At 28.8% G+C, this 21714-nt stretch overlaps 2 protein-coding genes across 2 annotated transcripts; one reads left to right on the top strand and one right to left on the bottom strand.

Moving 5' to 3' along the window:
• Positions 1-5696: 5696 nt before the first annotated feature.
• Positions 5697-16935, bottom strand: LOC124824115 (uncharacterized). Its single transcript, XM_088092042.1, has 20 exons — positions 16422-16935; positions 16265-16318; positions 16120-16173; positions 15965-16018; positions 14846-15231; positions 14001-14079; positions 13720-13761; positions 13324-13386; positions 12038-12087; positions 11223-11250; positions 10701-10754; positions 10515-10586; positions 10365-10425; positions 9141-9248; positions 8915-9030; positions 7766-7835; positions 7302-7343; positions 6872-6912; positions 6535-6661; positions 5697-5884 (listed from the first exon to the last, which is right to left on the bottom strand). Exons 1-20 carry the CDS (start codon positions 16734-16736, stop codon positions 5763-5765), a joined length of 1938 nt encoding a protein of 645 aa, XP_087948168.1. The 5' UTR covers positions 16737-16935; the 3' UTR covers positions 5697-5762.
• Positions 16936-18814: 1879 nt separating this feature from the next.
• Positions 18815-21654, top strand: CAND2 (Protein of unknown function, transmembrane-40). Its single transcript, XM_047296502.2, has 6 exons — positions 18815-19211; positions 20377-20568; positions 20834-20996; positions 21065-21167; positions 21248-21329; positions 21414-21654. Exons 1-6 carry the CDS (start codon positions 18936-18938, stop codon positions 21489-21491), a joined length of 894 nt encoding a protein of 297 aa, XP_047152458.1. The 5' UTR covers positions 18815-18935; the 3' UTR covers positions 21492-21654.
• Positions 21655-21714: the final 60 nt, after the last annotated feature.

Raw genomic sequence — 21714 nt, 5'->3', positions numbered from 1 at the left:
TCAATGTGTACTTTTATATTTTCAAATATTTTAAATATTTATATAAACGAGTGAAAATAATCATGAGAAATTGTGACATCTCTAATTCTAATTATCTTTAAAATTTGATGACCACAAATTTATTGTGAATAAAATTTAATGTAGTTGGTCTCTATATTAATGTTCTGACAAGAAAATTCACAGCTTTCTGCCAACACTACAAGTTAGATTGTTGCTTCTTACTCATACTTACTTAGCACCATACTTATCCATTTTCATCTATTTTGTTGACTTTTTTCGGTTTTTATGTAAACTTTACAAGCATTCATTACAAGTACATAACCCAATGTTAACATTAATGACATGTTTTACTGTAAAATTTTTATAGTTTTATGAAAAATTTAGAAAATGGTCCACTGAATTATAACCGACATAAATTAATTTAAATGGTCATTTATTGTTTAGTTAGTCAATTGTGTAGGGTTACCATATATAGAGAAATAAACTTATCATATTTAGTAATATTTGAAATTGTTTTTATTTTAAGGTTTTTGTATTGAATGAATACGAGTATAGATATAGATAATACCGATTTTGTTTTTAATTGATTATGAAGACGAAGATAAATAAGTATATATTTATATTTCTTTTTATACATATCCTAATACTTTTTCATTTAAATTATTAAAGTATTTATTATTTATTAAATAATATATAAATATATATATATATATATATATATATATATATATATATATATATATATATATATATATATATATATATATATATATATATATATATATATATATATATATATATGGGGTTTGCTAACGCGCGTACGCCTGTTTTTCAGTTGGTACATTTTAGCAATGTGTACCGGATTTTAGTAGACAAAAATACCCTTATATCATGGATTCTAAGTTTTAAGGTTAAGGGTATTTTAATAATTTTCATTCTCAAAACTTAAAAAAAAAAAAAGAACCCCCAAACCCTTACTCACCTCTCTCATTCCTCTCAATCCTTTCTCTTTCATCTCTCTTACTCCAACCTTTTCTCTGTCATCCCTACTGTACCCCAATTGAAAAAATCAGAAACACTTGCCTTTAAAAAAATTGCCTTTGTAAAGAGTTGAGTCATTTACATATTCACCTTTAGGCAAAGGTTCCTTCAAGATCTCTTCAATTTCACCATCTCCACTAACCTCTCTAATTTTATATGTCATCATCTCTAAAAAATCCCTTCAGGCCAATTACCAATTCTTTCGGATGTCATTATGTTTGTGAAAATTAGATAAAATTATATACGACAAAAATTATAAAATGAAAACTCATTATAAAGTTATTTTTTGTAAGAAATTGTTTAACAACAAGTGTTTCTGATTTTTTTCCAAGCCAATTACCAATTCCTTACAAAAATTATAAAACAAAAACTCATTATAAAATCATTTTTTTGTAAGAAATGGTTTAACAGTAGAGTATTTCTGATTTTTTCCAGGTCAATTACCAATTCCTTTATACTTGTGAAAATTGGATAAAATTAAATAAGACAAGAATTATAAGATGAAAACGTAAGATTGTTTAAGGGCAAGTGTTTCTGATTTTTTCAATTGGAGCTACAGTAGGGATGACAGAGAAAAGATTGGAATGAGAAAGATGAAAGAGAAAGGGTTGAGAGGAATGAGAGAGGTGAGTAAGGGTTTGGGGTTTCTTTTTTTTTTTTAGTTTTGAGAATGAAAATTATTAGAATACCCTTAACCTTAAAACTTAGAATCCATGGTATATAAGGATATTTTTGTCTACTAAAATTCGGTACACATTGCTAAAATGTACCAACTGAAAAACAAGCGTACGCGCATTAGCAAACCCCATATATATATAGGGTTTAGGCGCGTACGCCTGTTTTTCAGTTGGTACATTTTAGCAATGTGTACCGGGTTTTAGTATACAAAAATATCCCTATATATCATGAATTCTAAGTTTTAAGGTTAAGGGTATTTTAATAATTTTCATTCTCAAAACTAAAAAAAAAAAAAAAACCCCAAACCCTTACTCACCTCTCTCATTCCTCTCAACCCTTTCTCTTTCATCTTTCTCATTCCAATCTTTTCTCTGTCATCCCTACTGTAGCCTCAATTGAAAAAATCAGAAACACTTGCCGTTAAACAATCTTACAAAAAAATGATTTTATAATGAGTTTTGATCTTATAATTTTTGTCTTATCTAATTTTATCCAATTTTCACAAGCATAAAGGAATTGGTAATTGACCTGGAAAAAAATAAAAAATACTTGTTGTTAAACAATTTCTTACAAAAAAATGATTTTATAATGAGTTTTTATTTTATAATTTTTGTCTTATCTAATTTTGTCTAATTTTCACAAGCATAATGACATCAAAGGAATTGGTAATTGGCCTGGAAAAAATCAGAAACACTTGTTGTTAAACAATTTCTTACAAAAAAATGACTTTATAATGAATTTTCATTTTATAATTTTTGTCTTATATAATTTTATCTAATTTTCACCAGCATAATGACATCCGAAAGAATTGGTAATTGGCCTGGAGGGTTTTTTTAGAGATGATGATTCAACATATGCAGATGATAAAATTATAGAAATTAGGGAAGATGGTGAAATTGAAGAGATCTTGAATGAACCTTTGTCTGAAGGTGAATATGTCAATGACTCAACTCTTTACAAAGGCAAATTATTTAAAGGCAAGTGTTTCTGATTTTTTCAATTGGGACTACAGTAGGGATGACAGAGAAAAGGTTGGAGTGAGAGAGATGAAAGAGAAAGGATTGAGAGGAATGAGAGAGGTGAGTAAGGGTTTGGAGGTTTCTTTTTTTTTCGAAGTTTTGAGATCAAAATTATTAAAATACCCTTAACCTTAAAACTTAGAATCCATGATATATAAGGGTATTTTTATCTACTAAAATCCGGTACACATTGCTAAAATGTACCAACTGAAAAACAGGCGTGCGTTAGCAAACCCATATATATATATATATATATATATATATATATATATATATATATATATATATATATATATATATATATATATATATATATATATATATATATATATATATATATATATATATATAATCAACTCATGTCTTTAGACGTAATTTTTCTATAATTATATTCAAACTGTAAAATTGTGTATTATCATCAGTAACTTTTTTGTAAGATTATATTCAAATTGTTTATTGTTGATTATATTCGATCAAATAGTTTTATGTATCGTATTTGAGTATTTATATTCTTTTCAATATTTTTATTTTTTTCATATAAAAATAGTTTGACTTTCAATTTCAAATATTTACTAACATGAATCTTTATTTAATAGGTAATATAAAAAGAATATTTTTTATTTTTTTTATCCTTAATTTTTTTTCACAGGAAAAACTTTTGTTTTGTTAAAATAATTTTCATATCTCTTAATAGTTAAAATTACTATGATATTTGATTTTTAAAAAAAATTTTAAAATATTTTTCATCTTATCACTCTCTTAATTATATATTTATTATTATTTATGGGAATTCATTTAATGTGTACGAAATTATTTTCAAGACGTACATCTAATATTTTTACCATTTTTAATATTTATTTGTAGTTTACTTTTATCATATAAAATACTATTTTGATGATTTTTTATATAATTATTTTTATTATCTAGTTCATTTAATAAGTTTCAATGTCATTGTCATGAATCTTGTTTATTATCATCTAACATAGATTGAACTTCAGAAAGATGAAAAATGTATATTAAATTTTAATTATTATTAGTTTAATATTTGTTTTTTATGTGATTTAGATTGAGTTCTTTATTATATTTTTATCAGTACATAAAAAATTAAATAAAATCTAAAGAAAGGAAATAAATAGACATTTAAAATAATTTTAAGCTTGGATACCTGTTTCTTTATAATATTTTTAAAATATTTTTTAATTTTATTATTTTCATTTCATCAAGGTTTGCAAATTTAATAAATATTTTGATTCTTATAATATTTTATCTTGTACTCTAATTTCATATGTATACAATTATAATTATAACTTTTTAAAATTGTTTGATTTTAGAAAAACAATAATACATAATTTTGATATTGAATATTTAATAATATCATGTTTTCTTTATCGTAATTTGTTTTATAAAAAGTAATTAATTGATATTAAAATAGTGATAAAAATAGTACGTGAATGAGAATAAGTATACACCCCATTATTTGATCGAGATGAAGATGGAATAAAAGTGTTATACCCGTGTATGGGTATGAGGCTTGATTTTTCTTTTGAAGATGAACGTGAGATAATAAAGTCGTTTTCATCTCACCCTGTCATCATTATTGTTTTTTATATTGTGTTATTCTTCAATAATGATTGTTTTAATAGTTTATTGTTGTTATAGAGTCATGTTAAACTCTTTTTAGAATATGTTGTGAGATACGTGATTTGTATGTGTATAAAATATTTTGCAATATTTAATTTCATTTTTTTTTGTCTTAGACTACCAACTTTTACGGTAAATATTTTTGTAGTTAGAATGACTTTGAATTATGAAGGATATGTCGATGCAGTATGAAAAAATGTCAACGAAATTGTTTTAAAAGAAGATCGACATAATTCATAAAGCTAAAATTTATGGATAATGATACTTTTTGACAACATTTCTTTTATAATATTTTAATATTATTTATGTGTCATTATGTGATTGGTCTTTGGTGTTTATGATTATTATTATTGATTGTGCACAGTAATTTTGAGTCAATCACATAATGACACGTAAATTATGTTAAAATGTTGTCAAAAAAATGTTGTCAAAATATCATTATCTAAAATTTTTAAAAAATAAGACGTCGAGGAAGATCGCAAGGAGATTATAACGTGGGTAAATTTGATTTGAATCATAGTGCTTCTTCATGCACTTTTCTTTTTTTTGCTGCTCCGAAATATTTTTGGAAACACTTAACGTGAAATGCATAAAAAAAATACATTTCAAATTGGATGTTTGAAAGATATTTCCATATTGGAAAATGAATTCCATAACTTATTTTTATATTCTGGAATAACTATTCTTGAATGTATTTCCGAACTCAAAAATATTTTCCGAAATAATCATTTTTTTTTCAAAAAGGTTGATTCGGAAGTTATTTTCGAATTGAGAAATACCTTCCTGAAGATTCATTTTGGAATGTATTTAAAATTGTGTTCTGGAATAGCCTTTTCGAAAAGTATTTCAGGATTCAAAATTAACTTTTGGAATGCTCATTCTGAAATTAATGTATCTAAAAAAAATAAATGCTGAAGCAGTGATCCATATATAATCTTCTAAAACATATATTTTTATTTATTTTTCATTCCTGTATTGTTTTTTATATTTAACTATAAACGTAAACAATTTTCTTTTAATAACGATAATTTACCTCACTTTTTTATAATTATTATAATTTTTTTAAATTAAATCCAAAATATTTTTCTATTTTTTAACATATTAAATATAAATTATAAATTATATGCACTGTTAAAATATTAGAAAAATTAGCAAAACGTTGCGAATGTGTTAAAACATGTAAAATTCATAAAAAACCACAACAAAATATAAATCCAATCTATTATAATTTTTTAAAATTATCATAATAATTGATAACATTGTTTTGTAAAATATGATACACTGAAAATTATAGCCTATTTTACTCCAACTCTTGATTAACTAAATTACAAAACCCATTTAAAAAATGTGAAAAAGTAAATGTTGTAACCTAATTTAAATATATTAAAAGTCTGACCGACCAGGCACGTTGGAGTTGTCAGCATCTTGCTCCAGCTCTCTGCGTGATTCATCCCATAGTTGCGTTTCAATATCCAACCTTCTGATTTCGGCAAGTCCACGTTCAACTGCGAAAAAGGAATAAAGTAGGAGCATTGACATATATTTGCAAGAGAAGGTTATAACAGCAGTGAAACTCTCACACACGTTACATAATTTTTTGTATTTATAAAAAGAAGTAAAATATAATATTAAATGAACCTAAAAGTTTGTTGCCTGTGAAAGTATCATTTACATGATTATAATTCACTTAATACATACTAACAAAAAATAGAATGATAACATTATAGAATGATAACATTGGATCTTTTAACTGCTGCAGCCGGTTTAAAATGCTGATTTGAATCAAAGTTTCACGTTATATAGAAAGATCCTTTAATATATTATTTTAAGATTTTAGATTAAGAATGATATCAAATTTTTACATGTTACATGGTTGAATTCAAATCTCGTTAGATATTATATTTGTTTAAGTGAATTTCCTTTTGAATAGATCCAGTTCATGGTATTTGCAAGTAGAACCACCAAGAAATATATAAAAGATACTTATGGTTATATCTTCTGCTAATACTGCTTTTCTTATTACATGCTAAAATATACCATAAAAGTGACAGCATTGTGCAGAACTATAATAGCAAAAGCTTAATTTACACGAAAAGTTTAATAGGGCTGTTGCAGGTAAATTACAATTGATAGGTAGGAAAGGGGTGGACAATACCGTCAACGGCATCTTGTGAATTAGGAATCTTTGAGTTATGATTGATCCAAAACTGTAAACGCTCGTATGCTATGTCAGGTTCTATTTCATGATTTTTTGCTCTCCTCCAAATGTAAGCAAGCCAAGCCTAATCAAACATGATTGATAAGAGTCCATATATACTCAAAATGAAAATAAAGTGAACAGTTAGGAAAATAAATGCTATAAATGTATGATTGTAAAAAATGATTTTATATTTATATTAATTTATCGTTCTTCTATTAATTTACAGCAATCTTAAAAAAATATGATGAAATCTCTTTTTTTTTTATTCACATACTTAGAAATTGCTAAATACCTGTTTAAAAGATACATCTTCAGCCTCCTCCTGACTCAAATCTGAAAATAAAAGATTTATACATAAATAACGTCAATCCAATTAAATATCAATTTATGTTATCGAGTGTCAATGTGAATAAAGCTACAGACGAGCAAGTTGTGGTGAGGATGATAAGGTATAAGGTAGACAAAACATGTAACATCAGATTGAATGGTCAAGACTATGTATGCATCTGACCTCTATAATTCTCACTTAACATACTCCATATCTCATATTTGAAAAAAAAATACAGTAAACTAAATCAAAGTCCCTAAGTTATTCAACTTCAAAAGTTTCAAAGCAGGGTTCAGTTACTACTCCCATCTAACATTATAACTCCACTTGCATTAAGTTTCAGCTTTTTAACACGTGATTGGGCAAAATGGAAACTGTAATCCAAAAAACTTACCAAATGCATCACACTGCCCTTCAACCGGTAGTTTTAGGTCATCTACACCAAAAAAATAAGAGTGTCAGAACTTACATATATCAATCTTTGAGTAAATGAATATGTGGATTTAAATAACTCTTAATAGTGTGATTCTACTATTTAAATAACTCTTAACAATATGATTATACGGATTCTCTTCCATCTTTCATAATTTCATAAGCAAAATTTATAACAGAAGCTAAATGACATATGACAACAGCATTTGCGGAAAAAGCTAACGTCTTTTTTTTCTTCCGACAACTTTGGAATAACATTCTTATCTCTCTCTTCGATTTTTATGAAATGCTTTTGACATGTGCATATGTAAAACGAGATAAAGGTTGAATGAATAATGGAGACAAATTAATGTATACTATATCAAATAAGATGATGAGAATGTACTAAACATACTATAAAATTAGAGTGAATATTGAATCGGGCACCTGAAAAGCCAAATCTTAACACATTTGGTCGCCTATGTTGAGCCAATACAAACGCCAATGCTTCCTCTACCTTCAAAACAGTCATGGAGAAGAAATCAAATCATAGATAGAATAATTTTTTTAGCAGTCAAAATAAGATGTTAACAGATGAATTAAATGTCATGAGTGCCATGTTGTTGGCAAATTTAGCTCTAAAAATAGTATGGCTGTTAGTAGTCATTTCACTGAATAACATAATTAGTATCTATAAGAAAAACAAAGTATTTCTAAAATTACTTTCCGACAAAAGTTAAAAATATGGATAGAAGGGCATTTCTAGATTTTAAATTCCTTGGTGAACCGACTAAAAGCCTAAAGGACTCATGTTTCTATTCAATAAAGACCCAACTTACTGAAAACCATGCACAAGATGGATGGTAAAAATAAAATTTACCTAGAAAAAAAATTACGTATAGACTAGTAATTTAAATTTTATTATTAAATTAAAATCTTCATACATTTTCAATGTCCAAATTATCCATTCTATCTTTGATAATAGTAATCAAACAGCACTTTAGTTTTACGTCTTTTTGACCCCTGATTCTAGCACCTCATGTTAGCACACTCTTCCAGGGAAGATAATACACGCTTGCTTACACATTATCATATATTCGATCCATTTCAGATAAAAAAGCTATTATGTGTTCTAGACTGAAAGAAGATATTTTAACATACATTTTTTTGAGAATATGTCACACGACACATTAATTTTTTACTAGTTCATTATTTATTTATCATTATACTAACATTTTTTAAATTTTAAAATAAAGATCACATGTATATTAAAAAAATCTATGTTAATAAAACGAAAATTTCACTAAAGATGCCTTTTTAATAGTACACCACCTGACACGTTTTAAGATTTTTTAATTGTATAATAGTAACAAGTAGATTTAATTTAGGACCAATAGCAATTACTCCTTATTCTGACGACCTTAATTAGTAAGATTCTATTGATAATGAGTTAACATCTTAGTGAATAATACGAGAAGAAGTTCTTCTGAAGAAAGGTAAGGATAAATTCACAACATTGTACTTGCGTGCGAAAAACACATGTCAGTATTTCAGTATCTACTACATTTGAAGCAATAAGGATATAATAGAAGAAACCTTTAGTGAAGCCAATTGTCGCAATCCTTGCTCGACAAAAAGCATGTTCTCAATGTTTCCCTCTCCTGAAAGTTCCTTTATATCACGTCGATTTTCTGTATCCTCTACATCGAGGTCTACCATGTAGAACAAAGCTCACGGATATTTAATCACCCGAATTTATTTTCAAGAACGGTGGAAACACTTAAAAATAGAACACAAGAAATTCGAAAGTAATTAATGTTACCTGCTTCCTCTTTAGCTTTCTGTCCTGCTGCTAATACAACTTCAACCGGATTCGGGGCGAACATAGACCAGTATTTGTATTTTGCTTCAGCAATATCAACATGAATACCTGGCATATATTTAAGTGCCATTAATGTATTTTTATTCTCCCTATTTTTTCTTTGAATAAAAAAACATAATTAATCCTAAGTAGAAAGTAAGTTCGTTAAGATGAAATTGCATGTTATTTTGTATACAAAATCCACAATTTAATTGCCCAATTTCGGCGGAATTAAAATAATTTTTTTTATATTCTTTTTATACTGCATTTATTTTTGTTTTGTTAAAGCTAGCTTCAAAATGGAACTGTATAATATTTAGATTTTAGAATAGATTAATTTTTAATCTTGTTATTAGTTATTGATTTTTTTCGTATTAAGAAGTTTTTGGAATAATACTTCCTCAACACCTACAATTTTTTAAAATAATTTTTAATTTATGTAATTTATTATTTTAATTAAAAAAATACAGATATTAATTATTTTGAAATTTCACCTTTATATATATATATATATATATATATATATATATATATATATATATATATATATATATATATATATATATATATATATATATTCCTAAATAAGAGTTTATTTCTTAAATTTTTTTTAAAAAAACTCTTAATAAACTAATAAAAAATTATATAGATATTAAAAATTCCAAATACTAAATAATGTTAAAAAAATTAAATAAAATATAAATAAACTCAAGTATATTAAATTTAGTTTATAGTTAATTACAATATAATATTCTATGTGCTAATAAATAAAAATAATAAATAATAAAAATAGATGAAAATACAATAAACAAACTAAAGATATTTTATAGAAAAGAAATTGAAAAGAAATAAAAGAGATAGAAAGATGAAAGTCAATTGATGAAAAATAGAATAAAAAATTCGTGTATAACTCTCTTATTTTCTTAATTACTTTCTCTTTATCTTATATATATATATATATATATATATATATATATATATATATATATATATACACACACACACACACATACCAAACAAACCCAATTGAATTCATTCTTTCTATTTATTTATTTTTTGGTAAAAAAACGTGAAACTATATATGTAGAATAAATTTGACTCACCACACACACAACCCATCAATTTTAAAATGTTTATTCTGACTCTAAACAAAAGTAAATGATACAAATGGTGAGATGACCATACCATGTTGAACGCATAAACCCCAATACCGAGCTAGCCAACACCTCTTTAAAGCAACCTCTTCCTGCGAAACAAAACGGAAAGCCACTACATAACAACGCAGAAGGCTATTAAAATTAAAACGAAACACATTACGATTAACATTAAACCTACCATTTCTTCCGCGTTGAGTATCATTCGTTGAGTCATAAGCCGTAGCTTTTCCAAAGCAACCGTCGCCTCGTCCTTATGCCAAATATGAGAAATTTAAATTGAAATTCTATAAACAAAATATTCCACGCATTCAAATAGCAGATTTAAAGCAGTAATATGAAACGTACAAGGTAAATTGCTGGATACCTCAGCATCCGACGCTTGAAAACCAAGATTCTTTGGTGCATTTTTCAGAGCGGCCTGAAAAAATGGGAAGATATTCATCATTCGACTTCCTAATCTCACTTTAATCAGAAATTTGGGTGACAATGACATGACTTCCGCATGCACGTGTTCCCGACACGTTTCCATATATATACATACATTAAACACAATAAGATGTTCAGTGTATTGATTTTCCATGTCAGTGAAATATGCTCGGATCGCCTAGTAATATGTGTAAAAAGAATTACAGTTGGTGGTATTTTATTCTCTTAAGTTAATTATAAAAGCATTACTCCAATGATAAAAAACAAGGTTCTTAAACTTACGAATCTGCTTTTATGCAATTTCGTTATTGGAATAATTTGTAGCAATTTATTAGTATTAAAATGCTGTCTTTAAATAAGAAACTCGCTCTTAATAAGTTCTAAGAATTGTGAGAATTATAAGAATAATTTCTAAAGGTTCAAAGTAAAATTTTAGACGGGGAAGGAAACTAGGACAAACCTCTCTTTGCTGCAGTGCTGCCTCTTTCCTGAAGAACAAAACGAACAATAGTGATGAAAGATAACTTACCCGATCACTTAAGGTATATTGCACAACTTAACGAAAAAAAAATTAAATCTTGATTTGACTATATCTTTTTGTTAATCTACTCTATTTTTCCCGCTGTAGTAGGTAATATTCTTAAAGCACACACTAACATTGAATTTATATGAATTTCTTTGTTTTAGTCAGCCAAATAGAATATTTATTATCCTCAACCTTCATATAAAACATATGCATAGACTAACAAAAGTTACATCATCATCCCAATGAATGTGTTTCTGTGTATTATCTCCTTCTTAAAACAAAGTTGACTCATTATAAATTTGTTTAATGCATTCTCTCAACTTACACTGTTCAAGAAAAAGCCTCCATCCTTCAAAATGGATTCAATAAATTGTGAATGTTAAGTTTATTGTAGAAAAATAATCATAAATGAATAAATAAAATGATTAATGAAAAAAAAAACTTCGAAAAATTATAAGTGGAAATCAACGCTCTTATAAATCATATCTAAATGGTAAGTGGAGTTAAATGTAAGGCAAACCACCAGTGTTGAAGTTATCAAAATGCCCTCATGTTAGTTTGATTTGGAGAAGATACCAAAATAAGATCCGTTATTAATTGAGTAGGGTCCATAAGTTGTTTCTCAATTCTCTTTTTCTATATTAACTCACATTTCATGGTACCTGCTTTCATGATCTAATATTGTATCGAAGTGTATAATTTGTAAGGAGAGAATTTATTAGGTACACCTTCGCCAGCTTACCACTTACCTGGCCAAAAGGCGAGCCTCCATAGTTACACCTTCGCCAAGATTAGCAACCTATACGAAAAGATGTGCAAGACTATTGATAATTAGTAGTCTTTGATGCTCTCTGACCAGTAGAACCATACAACGATACAGACATAGAAACATGAGATGATGCCAATGTAAGAGTCTTTCTATATGTATCCCACCATGTAATTCAAAATTGTGGAATGGTACGCCAACCTCAAGAAAACTAGTTGTATTAAATGTCAATAGAAAATTCCACTAATAATGCAATTAAATTAGAATAAAATAATATATTACTATAATATATCTATTTAAAGATCAAACGGCAGAAGTAGGCGCGCCTGGGAGACTGATAAAATTACAATTACATTCAAAAAGTGATAATTATCCATAAAATCTGTCAACGAGTTACAAATTTGATTTTTCTTAGTTATTTATTAGCATATTAGAGGATTTTTTTTTTACCATTTAGTCGTAATTCCTTAAAGAATATAACATGAATTTAAAAAAAAAAAGATGATGGTTGTTTTCTCTCATAAAAATGTTGAAAATGTCGTTAATTTGAATAATTTTCTATTGAAATTTTTATATATAACAATGACAATTTCCAACTTTTTATTTAAAATGAGAATGATTTCAGTTATTTTATTTTTAATTTGAAGTTGTATATACAAATACACCATATTTAAATAAAATAACTGAAGTCATATTTATGCGATTTCAGTTTAAAAATAAAACAACTTAATCATATTTATCATGCATGACTTCGATTTAAACAAAAATAATTAAATGTTGTCTTTACCATGTACAACTTTTAACATATTAATAAAATATTAATTTTTTTTTTAAAAAAAATGTATAACTTATGAGAAAAACAAATTAAAGTCATCCTTGTCATTCACCCTTTAATTTCAAACTCAAAGTAATTTCAAACTTAAAGTTAAAAACATGTTATATGTTATATGAAATCGTGAATGTCAAAAACAACTTATTGATCCCTATAATTTTTCTAACCGGAGATGACAAACTTCTAAATCATATTTACTTGCACAAATATCCGTTATTGTAAAAAAAAATGTGTCTCACGTTTCCCTGGTTGATATGAACATCATCAGGTGTATGATTCTGCATTAAAACTTTTTTTTTTTCATTTTAGATAATAAGGGTACTAATGTAAACTTATAGCCACATCTAAAATATTGCAGTAGCACATTCCTAATGGTTTGCTTGTTAACAAAGAGACAAACATTGCCCGAGATGGACACTATCCCTCAAAAGTATTACCTGTTGTTCTAGTTGCCTGACTCTTGATTCAGCTTCCTCAAACTTCTCTTCTGCAAGTCGAACCTGCGGAGGATATACACACATTTTTTTCAATTAATGAATGTCTATAAACAAAATCAGCTTTTATAATGAAAAAAAAGTCCATGTTATTTGCATTCAGCCAAATTATAAACATTCGCATGTGAATGCTAAGCTAGTAATATAATCTAGCACAAATTATATCTGAATCTAAAAAGAAACTATTGTATCTTATCTAAATATAAACCGAACAACAGATGGAATGAAGAAAAAAGAGATACACACGATTCTTTCTTCTACAATGTTACAAACATCCATTTAGAATCTCAAAACTTGAATGTTTACAAAAAACATGCTCAAACTATTGCATTTTATCACCTTTTCAACCAAATTGTCATTTTCTTCTTGTAACATATCAAGCTGCATTAAAATTCACATCGCATTAGTAGATTCCTGAAAAGAGACAGCAGCCATGCATGGCCGAACCCGTTGAAGATTAAGAAATGCAAGGCCGTAAGTTAAATGGGGATGAAAGGGAGGAAGGAGTAAGTAAAATACAGAACGTGTAGCTTGATTAGTGCCACCGATATGAAAAAAAAGGACATCAAAAGCATGCATATGACCCTAATAATTAGATCGCGCATGGACCCATGTACTACCTCGTCTTCAAGCTCATTAGTAGGTTGCTGCTGATTGGCGCTTTCTCTTACCTTCATACTACCCAGATCAAGAGACAATCTACACAGGACATAAAAAAATCATATAGCATTATATAGATGATTAGCGTGGGAGATCTAATTTTGGATCTGAATGTCATCCCTAACTTTATTTACGACGTGCATTTTAAAAACTTAAGATTGTAAAACTGTGATTCATTATCAGATTTAGTCTTTTGTTAGTTTAGGTGGACCAATCATGAAATGACTTTTCACCCGAATTTTCCAATTGGATCAAACCTCTCAAGTTAATGAATGAAATATTTTCGCTGATTAGAATTTCCAATCAGCAGCTAAAATCGTGGAAACAAAAACTATATATTTGAAATTAATTATAATTTCAATAATTTTTAATTAATGATTATTACTTTAGGTTATGTTTTCAAAAGTAACCTCTTTTATTTTTAGAAAATGAAATCCGAGTTGTGAGAAGAGAGTGCAAGAAATACTACAAGGAAGTATATCACTCCGAGCACAATTCTCTTTAAGGAAAAAGTTTTTTTAATTTTGATAATTTTTTTAAAACTGGTAAAATGTGATTGATCCATTTTTAAAATAAATTCAAACAAACCAAGTGACTAGACGTATTCTATAAAAAAGTTGTTAAAAAAAAAGTTGTTCCTTCTCTTTAGTACTGGAGAACTCCAGTATGAGAAACCACACATTCCACTTGTCTTTCTCTCGTATGTGGGAGCTTCAGTGGTGGAAAACAACAGTTTCTATGACTTCAGTGTCTGATATTTTCTTGTTAAGGAAATGTAAAAGAAAGAGCAGGAGTAGCAGCATACCTTCTGTCTTTTCTAACATCAGTAAGAGGCTCAGAGGGTGGAACACCAGCAGAAGAGGCTGGTCTGAGGGTGATAGGTACACTAGGAGGCACCATGGGAACCACCTTAGAAAGTCCACTGGGACGGCCGACGGTTGAGCGAGCAGAGGGAGGTTGATCAATGCTCGCGCTACTGGGTTGAGTTGACCGTGTCGATATCATAGCGCGAGAAGAGGGAGAAAAATCCAAAGATCGGTTTCCCGACGCCGAACGAGCAGAGGGTGGTTGTTCTGCGTTATTCAGTACTGTGGGTGTCTGCTCAGCAGGAAGAGCATTTAAAACGGGAGATGATCGAACGTTAGATGTGCCTCTCAAAGATTGTGGCTGCTCTTGAACAGCGCGAACTGACTAAGGCAAATTAACAAAATCAAAGTTTCATCAACTTTATCAAATTACTACTCATTCTAAACTAACAAATTAGTCCCTCCATTCAACTAATTAAAAAAACACTTTAATTAATTCACGTTATATAGTAAAATTAGTTTAAAACAATAAATTACTCAAAAAATATATTATTGCTTTAAATATAAGTATGTCTTTGTATTATCAAATTAGATTAAAAAACTTTATATCTCATTCATTTTACATATCTAATGTTTTAATAAAACACTTTAATTAGTTAAGAATGTTTTAGAAAAAAAAATTAATGCATGTTTTAATTACAAAGGAATAGTAAAAAAAGGATAACAACTATTTAAAAAATATATATAAATATACAAATCTGTGTCATCTGGTTCTTACATTGAAAAAGCCTTCCTCTTCTTCTTATTCAAACTCCAACTAACAACCAAACTTGGTAGATTAAAAAATAACTACCTAAACACTCTTTAAAACCTTACCTATTGAAATAGCTTTCACACTCTTGTGTCCAATTAAATTAATGAGTGATACTAATATAATCTACACTCTTCCAATACACTTTTTTTTTTTGTTAATCTTAAGATTTCTTAAAATATTGTAAAATCTAAAGTAAATTTCATCATACAGAGTAAAACAAATAATTTAATAATTTTATTAGTAAATTGTAGAGATTGTGTCGAAAGTATTTCCCATTAAAATGGTAGGCAGAGAAGCTAATTACCGCTGGGGATCGAGATCTAGCAGATAGCGAAGGATCTTGCGTGAGGCGAACTGACTGAGAGAAACAAAATCAAAAGTGTTCATCAACTTGTGTGATTCCAATTAAGCAGCCTTGAATATGAATATATACATCATTGCAACGAAAAATCCAGTTACCGCAGGAGAACGTGATCTCGCAGATGGATTTTTATCTTGAAGAGAGCGAACTGACTAAAAGAAACAGAACAATTTTAACACCTAAACTAACACCGGAGACAAATTTCAAATAAACCACTGCGATCAGATCATCAAGCCAAATTACCATCGGTGACCGGGACCTTGCAGACGCTGCTGGGTCCTGAATGCTACGAACTGCCTAATAGAACAGCGGCAACAACAACATCAAATTCGAATCACGTTCAATTAGAAAATGAGGAAATATATGCAACCAAAACGGTGAAGGTGGTTAGTTAAGTTACCATGGGAGAGCGACTTGGCATCGGTCTTCCACCACCGAGGCCAATGCCTCCGGCGCCGGTGATTGAGGAGTAGTCGAGAGGAACGTCATCGTCGTCTTCACCATCGTCGTCCGTTTGCGACATGACCTGTGCGAGTCTCTGTGCGGCGGCCTTGGTGGCAGTGTTCTGTGCTCTTCGGATACCTGCCATGGCGGAGCCAGTGGAACCTGTACGCGCGTGGCGGTTCACTGGCGTTATCGTGCTCCCCGGCGATGAAGGCGTCGTCGGCATCCCGGAAGAGCTGTTCTGCCTTTCGTACACTCTTCGCCTATCCATCTAGAATCCAAGAAAAGTAAACAGACATAAATAAATACCAGAAAAAATTATCACATTCTCACACATGTATTATAAAGATATGGTAAAACTTGCTTTGATCTGTGTCTGGAAACAGGAATTTATTTCAAAATAGGAAGAATCAGGAAAATTTAGTATCCAAATTCATTGGTTGGCTTAACCTAATATATTTTGTATTTTGCATTAGAGAGGCATTGGTGTAAGAAGAAAAGGGAGAAAGAGGAAAATGAAATGAGTAGTGGAAGGGTCTTGGAGTGGTATCCTGCTATTGTGGAGGGAGTTGAGGATCTGTTCCCAAAGGGAGACACGTTATAGGTTGGAAACTTTGGAGGTGCATCTTGTAACGGTTTCCCTCTTTTTCTTTTCCTATTTATTTATACAGAATTTTGACAGTACAAAAAGTTATGTAAGGATGAAATGAAAGAAAAGATAATCGACGCCAGCAAGACAAAAAAATATTGAGCGATGTCTTGTGAGCAAGACGTGTTTTTGGATTAATAACAAATTGCATTAAGGGAGAATAAGATGGAATTTTGAATAATATATTATTTAATAAATTTATTAAAATAGTCATATTATATATATATATATATATATATATATATATATATATATATATATATATATATATATATATATATATTATATAGTGTGGTCACTTTAGCAATGAATCAAGCTGTCAATATTTTTTTATCTCATAAGAGAAGATTGGTGGGTGGATTGATTAAATTAGGACAAAATTAGTAACTAAAATAATTATGTTAACTCTAAGTTAGATTAATACTATTTAAACTGTAATTTAGTAAATACTAATAAAAAATTTATCCAAAAGTTATAAATATAGTGTATACTAATAATTATTCCAAAAATTATAAATATATATTATTTAGGTAGTTAATTATTTTATTACGGGACAAATACTAATTTTATCATCGAAGTACTTTATTTAAGTAACCCAACTCAACCGACAAAGAAAAAAAAGACGAAAAATAAACCTTAACCTAGACTTAAAACTTAAACACAATTTGTGAAATAAGAATTAACATCAATCTTATAAACCAAAACACAAACACACGCATACATATATATATATATACATACATATATATATATATATATACATACATATATATATATATATATATATATCAAACATAATTTTTAAAAGCGTGAGGTGAATAATTTCTTGGTAAAAAGTAATTTTCTTAAACTCCATATAAAATTATAATTATTTAATATATATATATATATATATATATTATATGGAACACATTTTGACTAATTTTGTCAAGTCTAAAATTTAACTCTTAAAGAAAATAGTTATAAATTAAAATTAATTATAAAATAAATCAATTTTACAGTTATGAATTATTTTTTTATCAGAGATATTAATTAAATTTAAATAAAAAATGTTATAAAATATAATAATAAAATCATTTATATTGATAAAAAAATGGATAATAAAATATGTATATTAAAATAAAAATAATGACAAACTCTTTTAGAAAAGCAATAATCTTATTAATAGTTCTAGATAATATAAGTTTAATATGTTTTCTTTCATTTAAAAAGATTAATTATATTTGTTTACCAAATTTAACTTTTGAATTTCTTATTAAGAAAAGTATGATGACATTTACTTACTATATATATTTTACCAAATGAATTACGTGGCAATATGAAATAAAATTATTTTACAATATAAAGTTATTATTTGTATATTTGTAGACGATAAATTCATTACATAAATCATATTTAATAAGGGTTAAAAATGTGGTAGTTTTCGAGGTTAGTTTTTGAGGACTAAAACCAAAGTTTTGAGGACTAAAACTAGAGTTTCGAAAAGAATGAGGACCAAATTGTACCTTATTTTAAAAGAGGGACGAAAATTAGAAACGGCCAATAGTTTAGGGACTAAAAACATATTTAACCCATTTAATAATGTATCATTTTAAAATAATAAAATTCGTTCCATAATAATTGGATGATAGATACATTTAATTTAACTTTGGAAGATTTATGTAATAATAAATAAATTAATGATACGTAAGTCATGTTGTGGTCAAAGATGTTGTTAGAACCAGTGAGTCACGCAACAAGTTAATTGAAGCCGAGCTCCAAATATGCCAAAATCAAGAAATTAGGGTTTTCTTCTCCCGTGCAATTCCCCTTTCAGAGACTATGGTTCCACAGACAGTGATAACGCAAGTCTCCGATTCACGTGGCGTGATTTCAAATGGTTCAACCCACGGGTTCTACGATTGGCTATTCGAATGTCACGGGTTCTGGCACAATGCCATTCTCATCATTCCCTCCTTCCTCTTCGTCCTGTACCTGATACTTCAAGCCAGACACAGCTTCCCCAAACTCTCTCTTTCTCGCTCATACATCATCCTTTCGTATAACGCCTCGCTCTGGCTCGCCACACTTCTCAATCTTGCTTGGTGCTTTTTCCAGGTTTGTTCTGATTCATGTATAAAGACTGCTCCGTTCAGACGGCAATTACCAATTTCTATACCTTTTTCCAGAAAATGATTTTATGGAAGTGTTCTTTTTCTTCAGATTTCTGTGTAGCAGAGTGGTGAATTAAGCTTATAGATTAGTTCATAAATATAGCAAAGGTTGTTGGCAGAAATGTTTCTTTATTTGAGTGTCATACCTAAGGATTGGGATTTGACTGTACTATTTCTTACTTACTGTCTTGACTAGGGATAGAAAAAGCCATGATTTCTTGTTACAATAAATAAACAAATAAAAAGTTCATATAAATTAAAGGTAAACTTTTGGAGAAGCTACTTGATTTTAATTTAATTTGATTTATTTATTTTTCCTTAGATTCAATTTAAAAAAAATGATTTATTGTTTCTTTTCCCCTGACCTCTACCTTTAAAAAAAAAGTCAAATTTTGCTGTATTTTTCATTCCCGAATTTTAATTATTAATTAAATTAATAGAAAGTTGTAGTGAGTATATTATTTCTACGATCAACACAAGTACTCATATTCTACGATAAAGTCTGAAAAAGATAAAAAAAATTCTTTTCAATCTTTATCAAACTTTTAGATTCGTTGGTTGAATTTGAAGTTATGTTAGTGTGAATCTTTCCATTATTTTGAGAAAACTGGTAATTTTCCTTTTATTTCTCAAGGGGCTATGATGACATTTTATGGAATTGGGTTAATACCGTATATTTAGGCTTTTCTTGTTTCGATTCTTATGCCTATAACATAATTTCTTTAGTTAAAATATGGAAATTGGTGGTTCGGAACTATTAAAACTATTACAGCGGTTATTAATCCGTCACATATTGTTCCTATAAAATTAAAAAAGAAAGATACAAAATTTGTGGTTATTTTCTATTGTCTGAAAATTTATGAGATTCCTTATCAATTTCACGTAATGAAATTAGACGCTTGACATCGAGAACCAAAATGATATCAAAAGTGCATGTGTTTAGCGTAATATACGAAACATATGAGAAATTAAACCTAAAAAGTTTATCCATATGCATTGGAATTTGCTTTTCTGATGCTCATTTCTAGCTTACTAGGATTTTCTGTACCTTCACTTGTGACTAGAGTGGTGGGTTAATATATGTTTTATTTGATCTTTGGTGACTCCAGGCATGGGAGTGCACATCTAGGAGAGAGTTGTCATGGAACTTGCTATCATTGTTTACTACTTCCGGAATGCTGTTTTTGGAAGTGAGCTTGGTGGCTTTTTTACTTCAAGGAAATAATGCAGGTGGCTTAGAAGCAATGAAGCGGACTTTTGGTATCTCAACGCTTGTTGTTGGCTTGGATATACTGCTGAAGGTATTTCTTTGGTTTTTACCAAAATGCAGAGTTCGTGTCCTTGTTTAAATCATGTTATCTTAATGGAGATACAAAAAACACATTAGTGCTCTCTCACATGTCAAATCAACTTATTTTTTCATGCCAAATATACTGCTGAATGAAATATGGATTTCTGCTGTGGCAATGAAAAAGCATGCAATTTCAGTTTTCTTATCGGAATCTGTGCTTTATGTGGCACTGCATCGTATAATGGAAGAATGATTGCACCTTGTTTTCTTGTTAGGCTTTATATGTTCTTGTGTTTGGGATCCCATTATTTGTCGACAGCAATGAAAATAGGAATCATGTGAAATGGAGCTTGTTGATTGTCCACAAGCTGTTGCTCACTGCTGCTTATGGCTTCCTAATGTTTATGTACCATTCCGGATGGAGAGAAACGTTGCCTGGTGAGTATTCGTTTAACATGACGTTTTTTAACTGTTTCTGACTGCCTAATTTCCTTCCTTTCATGCAGCGAAAATTGCCTTTTACAAGTATGTTGCTGTCATGTTCATTTTTAATGCGATTGCAACAATTGCTTGTGGCCTCACTGGAAACGGTGTTGCATTTGGTTTCTGGTCAGATCCTAATTTAACTGAGAATACCGTTTTTAGCTGTTCTTCTTTGGCAATTAGAGCCTTGTTTACTTTTTTTACAGGTTGTATCGTGTGGCGGTTGTCTTTTATCATGCATTTTACCTTCCTTTTTTGTTCATAACATTCCAAACAGACTTTTTTCAGGTTAGTGCCGTTTATTTTCAAGCATTTTGCTATTGTTTAAAGACAGCTTTCCTTGTAATCTTGATTTTTGCTTCGAAATTTCAGGAAGAAAATTTTCATTTGGAAAACGTGTATTATTCCGAGATGAAAGATGCGGGTTTCTTCGACACAGATTGGGAATAATGTTATCAGCTAAATCAAGGTTGTATCAGTATCAGGACTATGTAAATAAAATAACTATTCTAGCAGATTGCAATATCATGTACAAAGATGTTTATCTGTAGAACCTCAAAGTGTTCTGTTATTAGATGAACATGACTTTTAACGTATACGGAGTTCTCATCCACTTGGTGTTGTTCAGGTTAAATTTCTTCCCCTAATTTTTGCAGCAGCCAAATTATCTTAA

This window comes from Vigna umbellata, chromosome 5 (assembly GCF_029865625.1).
Source record: "Vigna umbellata cultivar VRB3 chromosome 5, Vumbellata_1.0, whole genome shotgun sequence".
NCBI classification, from domain to species: domain Eukaryota; kingdom Viridiplantae; phylum Streptophyta; class Magnoliopsida; order Fabales; family Fabaceae; genus Vigna; species Vigna umbellata.
Note: the sequence above shows the minus strand (reverse complement) of the source record. Positions and strands in the feature narration are given on the sequence as shown.